We start from the raw sequence: 14,229 nt of genomic DNA, 5'->3' as shown, positions 1-14,229 counted from the left end.
GAAGACAGAAAAGCTATTTTGTTTCTTGAGCATACAACACGGCCATATTTCCTATTCTCTTAAGGAAGCTTAATTGAATACAATATTAATTATTTTCAAAGAAATTCAGTGATGTTATTATCTTGGAATATAGAAGTCTATATTGAAAAAGAAGGGAAAGGATCAAAAGAGAAGAGAAGAGAACAGAGAGAAGAGAGAGAGAGAGAGAGAGAGAGAGAGAGAGAGAGAGAGAGAGAGAGAGAGATTCTCCCCAGGGTCAATATACCTTTCCAGTTTTAAAAACTCATTTAGCTGAAATATCTAATTTTCAACTCCCTATTTTCAAGGGGAAGATGTAATTTCAACATTGAGAATGAATTATTGAGGTAATTTTTAGAGTTTCTATTGAATTAAATAAATGAAGTAATTTTATCTACAGTTTCTATTACTATTTTCATTACTTTGATTTCTGTTGTCACCCTATATTTTGCTGACATTCTTCTAATACCACTTCTTTAGCAACAGTTTGATATTATCAGTGTCTATAGTAAACCATTGTGATTTCAAGAAAATTACAGTTACAGGTACACTGGACGAGGAAAAACATGTGAATACAGTTTTAGAAAGTTGTGTAAAATGAGAGGATAAAAAAATTTGTATACATATAAGTTATAGGATATTCAGAAATGGGAAATGAGTTTGAAGAGTAAAATTTTAAATTCATAATATTCATAGTTTAAAATTCATAAATTCATAATGTATATGATGCAAATGTGATGTTTAAAATCTTTAAACTTCTTTTTGTGAACCTCTAAAGCTTACATTTTTCTGGTTCATCTTATGAAGAGATTGACAATATGAATACATGACCTGCAAAAGAGGAGAATTATTTGGTAAATTTAAAAAGCACATTGCAGCAATCAAATAATGACTCAAATTTTACTCATTTTTAGTGGATATGTATTTTCCTCACAGTAATATTAAAATCTCAAGTTAATGAAAAATTAAGAAATTCAGGATATAGCTCAGTGTCAGAGTGCGTGACTAGCATACGTAAGACTGTGGGTTTGGTGGTAAGACAGAATGTCAGGGGCACAGGAGAAGGGAAAAGAGATGGGAAACTATGAGGAAAGATATTAGCAAGTAGAAGTAGATAACTAAATATATTGAAATGGCACTATTAATAAACAAAATTGCTTAGATTTATGTGGCTATAAGGTTGGGCATCTAGTATTAAAAGTAGTAAAATCTATCTATTGGGAAAACTTCTTACCTAGGGTCTTCATCATCAGACACACAGATGCTTAAGGATATTATGGTGATTATTTACTACCCCTCTAATGTATATGTTATTCCTAGGAGAGGTTGCAGATAAATAAAATAAGATATCAAGTGCAAAGAAAGCCCAAACTTGTTTCAAATAATATTAAGAAAAGTTTGCAGAGGCTGGGATTGTGGTCCACACCTGTAATCCCAGCACTCAGGGAGGCAAAAGATGGATCCCTGTGAGTTTGAGGCCAGTGTGTCTACAGAGTGAGTCCAGGACAGCCTAGGCTACACAGAGAAACCCTGTCTCAGAAAATAAAAAGAATGTTTGCAGGAACTATTTGGGTTCTATGACAGGTCTTAGAATGAGAAGCAGAAATCCCATGATAGTGAGGAGAACTGAAGCCAAGTTCAAGACAAAGCCACAGTTGGCAGACAGGGGTACAGAAAATCGTCACTGTTATTGGACATTCCCTTACATCCAGAGAGTCATGAAAGCATCTCTTACAAGTTCCCCTTAGTTGTATCACCCGTTATGAGTATCAGATTAATTTGAAATGGAAAAAGGTTTTAGTTGTAATTATCAACAGTCAAAGGTTGTATTCATCTTATTTTCTCTGAATTATAGTTTAAAGGTGATGAAAACATATCAACCTTTTCATAGAAAAACTTTAAAAATTAACTTAATGTACCTAGTGGAAAATATTGTTTAAATTTTGCAAATGTTTTTATAATTATGAATCCCAATTAACTGTAAAATGTCTAAAAAGTACTATAAGTTATCAGAAACACACTACATACAACGCCCACACCCACACCCCCCCCCACACACACCATAAAAAGTCAGATATATAAACACAGTTGTACTTGGACCAGTATCTTTATACTAAACTGTTCAATCAACTGTTCAATCAAGTGGCTGATATGAACACAGACACTGAACTCCTCTTTGAATGCACCTGACTTTAAACCACAATACATGATGTGTTTTTCTCACCTATTAAGACAATCTTGTAAACAATTTTCTTAGGTACTGTTTTCCAAGATTTTATTTTTAAATCCTCTTTTTACTGTAGTAATGTGGTCCATGAATTGAATAATTTTCTACCTACTGCCCATAGTGCCATATGAAATGAATCCATCCTAATCTTGGGAAGTCTTCATGTGCTCACTTTCTGAATCAATACTTAAAGAGATAATAAAAATTCTCATGAGGATTTGAGACTCATAACAACATTTCCCCAGGAATCAGCACTTTTTATGTCATCCAAATGTACTCCCCAGACAATCTGCATTTTTAAAAACAGAGTTCTCAATAGAGAAATTGCAAATGGCTGAGAAAGACTTAAGAAATGTTCAACATCCTGAGTCATCAGGAAAATACAACTCAAAACTACTTTGAGATTTTATTTTACACTTGTCTGAATGACAAGAGTAAAAAATAAAGCCAGGAGGACGTTCCTCTATTGGATTAGAAGCGCAAACTTCTACAGCCACTGGCAGATTTGGGCCCAGGGGTCCCGCTCAAACTAAGGCCCCAGCCAAGGACAATACAGGCCTTAAAACTTTAAACCCCTACCCAGATCTAGCCAATGGACAGAACACTCTCCACAGTAGAGTGGAGAGTGGGATATTACTTTCACACGTACTCTGGTGCCTCACCTTTGACCATGTCCCCTGGAGGGGGAGACCTGGTGGCACTCAGAGGAAGGACAGCAGGTTACCAAGAAGAGACTTGATACCCTATGAGCATATACAGGGGGAGGAAATCCCCCTCAGGAACAGTCATAGGGGAGGGGAATAAGGGGACAATGGGAAGGAGGGAAGAATGGGAGGATACAAGGGATGGGATAACCATTGAGATGTAACAAGAATAAATTAATAAAAAAGGAAAAAAAAAGAAATCAGTGTGTGAGTTCCTCAGAAAATGGGGAGTCTAATTGATCTACCTCAAGACCCAGCTCTACCACTCTTCCGCATATACCCAAAGGTTGTTCTATCCTACCGTAAGGACACTTGGTCTACTATGTTCATTGCAGCATCATTCATAAAGGACAAAAAAAACCCTATAAATAACCTAGGTGTCTCTCAACTGAAGTATACATTTAAAAATATGGTACATGTGAAATTTGCAGACAAAGGGGTACAACTAAAAAAAATTATCTCTAGTGGTGTAACCCAGACTAGAAAGACAAATATTGTATGCACTCACTTGTGAGTGAGCATTAGCTGTTAGGCTGCAATCCACAGAGCCTGAGAGGTGAGGGAAAGAGAAAAGTTATAGGGGAGCATGAGCTCCCTGGGGAGGGGAAATAGAATCGACTCTGAGAAGTTCCTCACAGCCCACTGAGGATAGAGAAGCCGAGCTGGTTCAGACTTGGAACCTTCCCCCTTACATTCAAACTCTTTGGCAGGCGAAGGCACTGTGAAGGCTACAGAAGAGAAATTTGGTCACTAACCCAGCCACAAAACCCTTTTACCTACAACCTGTCCTGCCTGCTGGGTTTACTGGGGCAATGATGGCACAGAGCTTGTGGGAGTGGCCAACAATGTTTGGCTTAAAATGAGGCCTGCACTACAAGAAAGAGCCTATGACCCACACAGCCTGGATGGCCAGGAACCTAGAACAGGCCAAACACAACTGAGAACAAATCAAAGGAAATGATTCCTAATGGTATTCTGTTTTACTCACTGGTTGGTGCCTTTCCCAGTCATCATCAGAGAGGCTTTCTCCCGCAAGAGACTGGAGAAGGTGGAGAGACCCACAGACAGATATGATGAAAGGGTGGGGGGGGAAGGGGGAGAATCTAAATTTGTGCTCTCCATCCAGTTATATATTTGATTTATAAGTGTGTCCCTTAGGCTGTGATCCAACCTATCCAAACCTTTCTCCCAAGGGAAAGTCCAAGAATCTAGTACTTATTCAGTCTGTAAGGCTGGATGTCTCACCTGGTCTTCAGCCTGCTGTTATCACAAAGAGTTGGGCTCTAATACCAGTGAAGAAATGAATTTGTAAGGAGAGTCAGGGAAAGAGGCAAAGAGCTAAAGCTTCCTTCTTCTAATCCTTTAAATAATCCATCATAAGAATGTATATGAGTAAAGGTGGGTATTCCAACTTGAAGTGATCTGGATTTAAGCTAGGTCTTCCTGCCCCAGCTAATTAAAAAAACAAAAACAAACCACCCCAAAATGCCTCACAGGCTTGTTTCTGGTTAACCTCAGATGTAGTCTAGTTGACAACCAGAAATAACTGCTACACAAGCCAATTCTTTATCATACATATGTGTCCTTCATCTTCTTTAATATTGTGAATATCAAATACAAGTATATCAATTATGTTAGTTTAGTTTATTTCTATTTTTTACTCACAACGTATCCCTCCAATTCAATTTACCATCTCCAAAGTTCAAATCAAAACACTTTACACTTACAGGAATCCATGGTTATTTCCATAAATCTGCACTTAACAACAGTGAGCATGCAATGACATGAGATTTCTTAACCTTCTAGGATCAAGCTTTAAACAAATATTCTTGGCATGAGGCATGGACTTACTAGATCTGAAGGGAAATACATTACTGGATTCTTCTCCTCCTCCTCTTCCTCCTCCTCCTCCTCCTCCTCCTTCTTTTTACAATATTTCTGCTCCATGACTAACTACTTCTAACAATTTTAGAAAATGGTGGTAGCCATGACACACTGATGCAAAGTTGAAAATTTGAATAAACCAGATTTAGTGGTGCTAGTAACCCCAGATTTTCATGAGACTGAGGTAGGAAAACCATGGATCCAAGTACTAAATAGGCTATAGAGTAATCTCAAGGCTTGTCTGAAAGTTCAAATTAAAAAATAAAAAAGGAATATATTTAGTTAGATAGCAGTACACTTTCTTACACTTGAGTTCAATTCCAAATACCATAGAAAAAGTTTTGAATGAATGAATGATTAAACAAATAAATGATCCTACTATATGTTATGTTTTAGTTGTTTACATTGAGAATTATAAAGCATAGATAAGTGTCTTCAATAACAATGAGAAATGATAAAAAAAAAAAAAACACCTGAAAGATAAACCCTGGCCGTGGCAAAAGCTTCAGTGGCTGGGACTGAACTAGTCTATTTATCTAAGAAGTTTCCTCTGTGTCACCCTTTGAAAGGCTTCTTTCACTTCCTTGTTCCTCAAAGTGTAGATAACGGGATTCAGAGCAGGGGTGACCACAGTGTACATGAGAGCAGTAGCCTTGTCAGTGTCTGGAGTGTGCGAACTCTTGGGCTGCAGGTAAGTGAACAAGGCAGTGCCATAGAAAAGAGAAACGACCAGGATATGAGAAGAGCAGGTGGAGAAAGCTTTGTGTCTTCCCGCTGCTGAGGGCATTCTCAAGATGGTTAGAATAATGCGGACATAAGAGCACAGAATGAAGACACAGGGACTCATAATGAAGATCAGAGAAACAACAAATAGCACAATTTCATTCTGGGAAGTATCCACACAAGCTAGCTTCACCACAGGCATGATGTCACAAAAAAAGTGCTGAATCGTTCCTGCTCCACAGAAGGGAAGAGTGAAGATCCAGGTGGTCTGAGCTGATTCTACCAGGATCCCAGTCATCCAAGAGGCCCCAGCCAACTTCAAACAGACAGAAGGGCCCATCTGCAGAGTGTAATGCAGTGGGTAGCAAATAGCCACAAAGCGATCGTAAGCCATGGCTGCCAGAAGGCAGCATTCTGTCAGCCCCAAGATGGTGAATACATACATCTGAGCTGCACAGCCTCCCACACTTATGGTCTTGGGCTGCACCAGCAGGTGCACCAGCATCTGAGGCACCACACTGCTGATGTAGCACATCTCCAGAAAGGAGAGGTTGGTCAGGAAGAAGTACATGGGAGTGTGCAGGGAAGGGGTGGCCCAGATCACACAGATGATGATGAAGTTTCCCCCCAAGGTAAACAAGTAGACGGCCAGGAACACGAAGAAGAGAACAAGCTGCAGCTCTGCCAGAGAAGAAAAGGCCACCAACGTAAACTCAGTGCAGAGGGGCAGGCTTCCGTTCTTCATGAGCTCAGAGTCAGACATTTATGGACGCGGTCAGCAGCCACGGGCGACCTCAGCAATGGTATACTCCCACTATCAGTGTGCTAATAAGAGAGCAGAGACAGCTAAATGTTGGTGAGATGAACAACCCATTCAGTGGGTAAACAACCCATTCAGTGGGTAAACAACCCATTCAGTGGGTAAACAACCCATTCAGTGGGTAAACAACCCATTCAGGTGGGTGAACAACTCATTCAGGTGGGTGAACAACCCATTCAGGTGGGTGAACAACCCATTCAGGTGGGTGAACAACCCATTCAGTGGGTGAACAACCCATTCAGTGGGTGAACAACACACTCAGGTGGGTGCACATTTCTGTTGTGGGTCTTGTTTTTCTTTTCACAGAAAATTGTATAAAAAAGGCATCTAAATTAAGATTTTCAATTTTTACCTAGTAATGCACACAAGTGGCTTTTTTTAATTTTCAGACTATTTCTATTAAACATTTTTAAAATTTTTAATATAAACATTTATATTATTACTCATATATACAATAGACTACCTATAGCAAGAAGAACCATGACACAATCAGGAATTATATAAATGTTACATTCTCAGTGCTTTGGCTGTTTGTACTTGGCAGCCTTGAGGAAAACATCTTTCCTATCTTGGTGCATCTAAAATTCTGAATGTAAATCAATCTCCATTACATCTTGTCATTATCAACTTAAAACATCTATCTAGACCTGAAAACATCTTAACCCCTAAACAACTAAGCTACCTGGTCTTCAACTCCATTAGAGACTTGAGAAGAAATTATCTTGATTACCTGAGTATGCCGGGAGTGCATGTTAGTAGCTTTCGGAGGTTAGATCACTTCCTCCTAGCAAGATGGCCATGTCAGGCTACAGAGGAAGAGGTTACAGGTAGCACAGATGAGACTTGTTAGGCTGAAGTCACACAAGCAGCTGTTTTACAATCGACATATGAAAGTGTTTCAATTATAAAACAAATTTAAATTAGAAAGTATCATTTTCTGATTTTCAGATCTCTGCAGTTATCTCAATGGTCCATTTAAGTATTCAACAGAAATAAAAAGTATTTTAAAGCCACTCACTTAATATTTATTTACATAACAATCTGGTTTTGGCTTAAGTAGGATATGTTAATGATTAGACAAGTAAGATTCGCAGACATCAAAAACACCTAGGATCTCCTTTTAAACTTTAGTGAGCCTTTTCAGATATTGTGACTAGAATGGCTATCTAGGAAAGAAAGCTTCTTATTGGTGTTGGTGTTGTAAGTGTTCTACCATGCCAAATGACATCATAAAGTGTAGGTAGAATTTATTTTTATGAGAGACCATAGGGATTATATCCCCATATTGTGTAATTGCTAATCTCAGGAGGATTGTGTTTAAAAAACAACACAAAGCCATGTTTATTGTGCAATTTGGCTTTTGTTTTCTTGGTATGTTTCCAGAGATAATCTACTGTTATCAATTATTTCATTTAAAATACAGTAAACTAAAAGTTTCTAACCGATGCCCATGATTTACCTGAAACTCTAAGGGCTGTGACATAGCAATCTTTATGAAGCTCAATTACAAAGTTACCATTAAGATCTTTGCAGTACAGGCTGGTGTAGTTTAGAATACATATGGAGTCCAAACAACCCATATAGACATTTCCATCCCATCCCATTGAACTGGTTGATACATTTTAATGCAACTTGTTTCTCTTAAGGAATAAACAACTTAGAGTCTGGCATCTTAGCCCAAAGGGTAACCACATCTAGTGTGATAACCTGACACCCTGAGTTCAATCCTTCAACCTAATTGGTGGAAGGTAAGGAAGTCGTCATACATAGTCATATGTACACAGCACATACATACACACACACAAACACACACAACAAATAAATAAATAATAAAATAATTACAATATTTTCAATCTAAAGCTTATGATTGGTTAAAGTGCATATTTTCCACTGGCTTAAATATTTTAAGTTCTTTTCATAAAAACAAAAACAAAAGAAAGGAGTGTTGAGAAGCCAACTTTGAAAGTATTGTTTTAAAGAGATCTATTTCCTACTTTTTCCACAACTACCAACTGCAATCAAATATTGGAGGTTTTAGAAGAGAGAAGTCTCAAGGGGGAGAATGAATCAAGAAGAGAAGATGCATGAGTGGTTAAATACACAAATTGATATATATGTGTACATGTATATATGTATGCATATATGCATATATGTGTGTTTATACTATATATACATATATATATGAGACAGAGAGAGAGAGAGAGAGAGAGAGAGAGAGACAGAGACAGAGAGAGAGAGAGAGAGAGTAGGGGGTATTAAAATGTAGAGAAATTTCTTGTAACAATACAGTTTTTTCTATAGCTACTCAAGTGACCATTATGGGTAGATGCACTTATCTTTATGCCAAATCCATATTCCTTTTGCTTTTACCAAATATATCAACTGGAGGTGGGTCTTTTCCTGACAATTTGTCACAAACCTTCATTCTTGACAGTTAAGGCTATCAAAGCCTTTCCTGGATTTAGTTTTTTAATGTCCTGTTTACCTTAGATCTCTCGTGTTTTTGACACACTCTTTCCTTATTAACATTGTGAATAGCAACATAATTTCTTCTTTGTAGTTTGGATCCATCTTAGGGAAGTCCTCTAACTCACTCCTTGCCCGTTGGCTTAGTTGTCAGTTGTAATTTCCAGTTCAATGGGGCCACTGTTGTAGCTCCTACTAGAAACAGCACTCCCTTAAATAAAAAGAGGAATAAGTCTTCTAGACCAGTACAAATTAAAGTTATGGAAACAGGAACTAAAAACCTTTTCTAGAAGGAAAGTAAGAGAAACACTCACTCATCCCTACTTGTTGACTGTGCTGAAGAGTCCTGGTTTTGAGAGAAGGTGGTAGTTCCTGTTGGATGCTGGTGCCGAGACCATACAGTCACTATCAGCACTTGGCTGCAGTCCTATGTACTGAGACTTACCTGAGCTGGCACTGTAACTTTAGAAGGCCATTCTCCTGTTCAGTTAACTGCTTTCAGGTAGTGGGATTTGCGTTAGGGCCGGTGAATTTTATGAATGGGGACCTACTTGTGCTCTTTTGAAATGTCACACTGGTACGTACTGCAGTCTCACAGCAAACAAAGATTATCTTGGACCCAGACATTGTTTGTGGAGAAGACAAATCTGTAACAAAAAGTCAACATTTACTCAATAACAACACAGATATTGTGTTGGAGGAAGCTATTTAATAATCATTCTTCTTCCATGTAACTGTTTATGTTATTTTTTTTTAATTGTTCTGCACTGCAGGCAGATAAGAGAACAGTGGACGAAACCAGCTAAACTTGACAATCATAAATCCACATTGTGTTTTCCTGATATACTTCTATTTTTACCACTATGGCTACTGTGTTGATGGACCCATCAGCACAAACAGAGGAGGCTGAGTAAAGAAGCTGATTCGAAACCATAAATGGGCCCTCTGCAACCAGTGGTCCTCTGCTGAGATCACATTTCAATGAGTATTCACAAAAGATACAAAACTCTACTTCCTTTGCCTACTCAGAGTTGCAATTATATTACCATTTTCTTAGGTATAAGAAACTCATTATTTTCATCAGAGTATTCTGGTTGTGTATTTGCCTTTGCTTATCATTAAAATAACACTTTTCTTTCAATAATTGAGTAAAGACCCTTGACCTCTGCCACTGGGATCTGGGTATGTGCATTTAATTAAATTTCCCAACTGAATAAGTCTGTAGAGATGTAAGAGCAGCGAGGACTATTTCATAAATCTCTTTACAGTGAGAATTCTGGAATGTTGGTTTCTTTTAAAAACACAGAAATATTGTAAGAGTGTACTCTCATCTTAATCCTAGGGGTAGAGACGTGCAGCTGCTTCAGACTGTCTGCGTCACCTGACTACGATTTGTCTGTTGCTCTATCAGAAGCATAGTTTTGCCAGCTGCAGATATTTTATTGGCACTGTGTGATGTTTGGAATTCTGGGAACTTTTCGGAGGGTACATAGGTGGGGTCTTTGGTTGTTGCTCATTTAGGGAGGTCGGTTACATTTTGTTAGTAGCCATGGTCAAAGAAGAAACAAAAGGAAAGAAATTAGATTCATGGATTTCTCTCTCTCTCTCTCTCTCTCTCTCTCTCTCTCTCTCTCTCTCTCTCTCTCTCTCTCCCCTCTATCCTTCTAACGATGGGGGTGAAACTGGAAATATAAAAGGTAGGAAAAAGAAGAACCCACAAAATAGCAAATACTAACTACAACCTTTCACTAAGTACTGATGGAAAATAGGTCTTCTGGATGGTTGTCGTATGGGGAAGTAGATTTTTATATAATAAAATTTTATCTTATAGTTCATTTTTGCCAATCCTCTCAAACATTGGCTTTACTAGGGAGATGAGACTTTTCCAGTTTACCCAGGTTGGACAATTTTATAATCCACATTTTAGCCATTTAATCAACAAAGCAGTTCAACCTTTTCTTAGTAACTCCTGAAGCTGCAATCTCTTTTTTTCTTTTCTTTCCTTTTCTTTTTTTCCATTTTTATTGTTTCTTTTTCACAGATACATTAATGTTAGCACACATAAACAAAATAGTCTACATACAACAGGAAGAACCACAAAACAATCAGGAATAATATAAATGTTACATTAATAGTGATTTGACTATTTGTATTTGGCAATCTTGAAGTAAACATCTTTCCTATTTTGTTGAGTCTAAAATTCTGAATGAAAATTAGTATCTATCATATGTCATCTCTATTAACTTAAAACAGCTGTCTAGATGTAAAAACATCTTAACCCTAACCAACTTAGCTTAGTTGAAAGACTAAACTATCTGGTCTTCAACCTGATCAGAGACTTGAGAAGGGATAAAACATAAATACCTGAGTGAATCTGGAGTGCAGGTTAGCAGCTTCCAAAATGAAAAAAATTACTAAGACCGTTTACTGCCTGAACAGTCACCCAACACTCTTTATTACATTGGAGCATCATCTTCACCCTTCTAGCCCAATATATCTGACAGACATATTTGTGAGGCAGGAACTATTGAGGACTTACTCACTCTGTCTTGGCAGAATTTGGTCATTGACTTTACCTGCATCTAAACTTGCCCATTTTTAGACAGAATTCTGTCTGTGGCAGAAACAAGGACATTTTGTCCAGTGGCTTGTTTGCCACATTTGAAGCCAACCCCATAAGGCGGTTCTTTGATGTTCATCATCTTCTTTGAATCAGGCTGGGTATTGCCAGGAGTTAACTTGTCTTGTTGTCAAAGAATCTTCAGAATAATAAAAACATCTTTAAATACCATATTGCGTAGGTCTATGAGGTTTTTGAAGACCTTATTTAACTATTTTGCCTTATATATAGATAGCATCTTCAACAAATGGTGCTGGTCTAACTGGATGGCTACATGTAGAAAATGCACATAGACCCATATTTATCACTGTGCACAAAGCTAAAGTCCAGATGGATTAAAGACCTGAACTTAAAACTGGACACCCTAAATATATTAGAAGAAAAGGTGGGGGAAGATACTTAAATTCATTAGCACAAGAAACAACTTCCTGAACAGAACACCAACAGCCTAGGCTCTTAGGTCAACAATGAATAAATGGGACCTCATGAAGCTAAAAAGATTCTGTAAGGCAAAGGAAACAGTCAACAGAACAAACTGATATTCTACAGACTGGGAAAAGATCTTCACCAACCCTACTTCTGACCAAAGGCTAATATCTAACATATATATATATATATATATATATATAACTCAAGAAATTAAACACCACAAAACCAAATAATCTAATTGAGAAATGGGGCTCAGTATTAGAGAATTCTGCACAGAGGAATATAGATTGGCAGAGAAACACTAAAAGGAATGCTAAATGTTCTTGTCACCAGAGAAATGCAAATCAAAATGACCCTGAGATTCCATCTTACACCAATCAGAATGGCTAAGATCAAAAACTCAAGTGACAGCACACGCTGGTGAGGATGTGGACTAAGGGGGACACTCCTTCCCTGCTGGTGGGAGTGCAAGCTTGTACAATCATTTTGGATATCTATCTGGAAATTTCTCAGAAAACTGGGAATAGGGCTACCTCAAGACCCAGCTATTCCACTCTTTGGAATATACCCAGAAGATGCTCCACCACACAATAAGGACATGTGCTCTTCTATGTTCATATCAGCCTTATTTGTAATAGCCAGAATCAAACAACCTGGATGCCCCTCAGTCGAAGAATACATAAAGAAACTGTGGTAAATTTACACTACGGGATACTAATTAGCTACTAAAAACAAGGAAATCTTGAAATTTGCAGACAAGTGAAAGGAACTAGTAGAGACAATCATCCTGAGTGAGATAACTCAGACCCAGGCAGACACACATGATATATTTTCACTCATAGGCAGATGTTAGCCACTTAATTCAGGTTAACCACATTACAATACAGAGACTGATGAGCCAACCAAGGTCCATGTGGGAAGTGAACTTAGACCTCCTGCTCAGCTGTAGTAGACAGGCAGCACAGTCTCCTTGGGGGTCCTACAATATGGGGACTAGGGACTATTTCTGATGTGGACTCAGGCCTCCTAATGTTGTTTACTTCTCCCCTGGCGAGGTGGCCTTGCCAGGCCACAGAGGAAAAGGTTACATGTAGTACAGAGGACACTGGATAAGCTGAGGTCAGATGTTAGGGAAGGAGGGTTCCCCTTGCTAAGGACGCTGGGAGGGAGGGAAAGGGGATTAGAGAATGGGATGGGATCATGAGGTGATGAGGGAGGGGGGCCTTCAGTCAGGATGTAAAGAATTCAAACTGCAGAACAAGCAGGTAACTAAAATTGCTAATCCCACTACATGGGAACAGCTCTGAGTCTGGCTGATATACAAAGGTTTATGCACAGATGAGGCTTCATGTTGGTCACAGATTGTCTGTGACTTACAGTTAGAGGCCAATCTTAGCATGGCATGAAGGAAGATGTGCAGATGCCTTACTTCTGCTCATACAATGAGCAGAGAAACAGCCTTAATTGCTCTGTACATCCTGCACATCTCATACCATCACAATGCTAGAACTGTATAATGCTTGTGAGAAGTTATGTTTTCAGAACAAAACAACTGGACACTGATGTTGGCTCCGACCTGACAGAATTCATTCCTCTCAGCAAGCTAGATGTTGACACCTTCATCCTCCATGTTCCAGCTCCAGGCGCATCAGTTGCTGTTACCCATCAGAACAGGACAGCTGCCAGGACAGTATTGTAGAAAGTTTCTGATCCCAATTGGTCCAGCAGTTCAGACTGTCCCACACAGGACTCCTATTAGGCCTGGAATTTCATAACTTTTGAAAAATGGACCACAAATGTTATCCCTGGCTTACTTAACCATTCTCCCCAGTTTTTTCAGGGGAGCCCTTCAAAGGAATTATTCGCCATAAATCAGCCTGAAGAAACCTTAAGAGAATGAAGTCCCATTTCCACTACCAGGCGTTGGATAGGTTTCGGTTTACTCTCTTGGTCTACAGATGCTTATTTTTAGTGGGAGTAGGTTATATGTATTATGGGTCTTTTACAGAGAGGAAACTGGGTTTGACTCAGGGATGTATCTCTTTTCTTTTATCTTTCTTTTGAAGGTAAGGAAATAGGAGCTGAAAAGAAGGAAAGGGGGATATAGAAATATAGAGGGAGGAGAGAAGAAAACATAGATTGTTGAATCTACTCCTCATCTCAAGGTCCTTATTGTTACTCACCAATACGGTTATTTTTAAATTCAATGGTATTGAATTTTGTATATTTATGCAAATAATGCTCATGTGAAAAAACTAGTCTAATTTTATCACAAGAATATATACCCTAGATCTAATACATAGGTCTGATGCGTTTTGATGCTAATCGCTGCTTGCTG

At 38.4% G+C, this 14,229-nt stretch overlaps 2 protein-coding genes across 2 annotated transcripts in view; both read right to left on the bottom strand.

The window, feature by feature from the left end:
• Positions 1–14,229, bottom strand: part of LOC311585490 (olfactory receptor 6C74-like) — a gene marked incomplete at both ends in the record, with an annotated part of 128,373 nt that overhangs the window by 1,253 nt on the left and 112,891 nt on the right. The window lies entirely within an intron of this gene.
• On the bottom strand, positions 5,353–6,319 carry LOC311585466 (olfactory receptor 10C1-like; the record flags this gene model as incomplete). The annotated part of the gene is made up of 1 exon (XM_084760683.1): positions 5,353–6,319. The coding sequence occupies one exon, from the start codon at positions 6,317–6,319 to the stop codon at positions 5,366–5,368; it is 954 nt and encodes a 317-aa protein (XP_084616809.1). The 3' UTR covers positions 5,353–5,365.

This window comes from Acomys minous, assembly GCF_964271855.1.
Source record: "Acomys minous genome assembly, chromosome: 15".
Classification (NCBI taxonomy): domain Eukaryota; kingdom Metazoa; phylum Chordata; class Mammalia; order Rodentia; family Muridae; genus Acomys; species Acomys minous.
The sequence above is the reverse complement of the archived record's forward strand: the minus strand, read 5'-3'. Positions and strand labels throughout refer to the sequence as shown.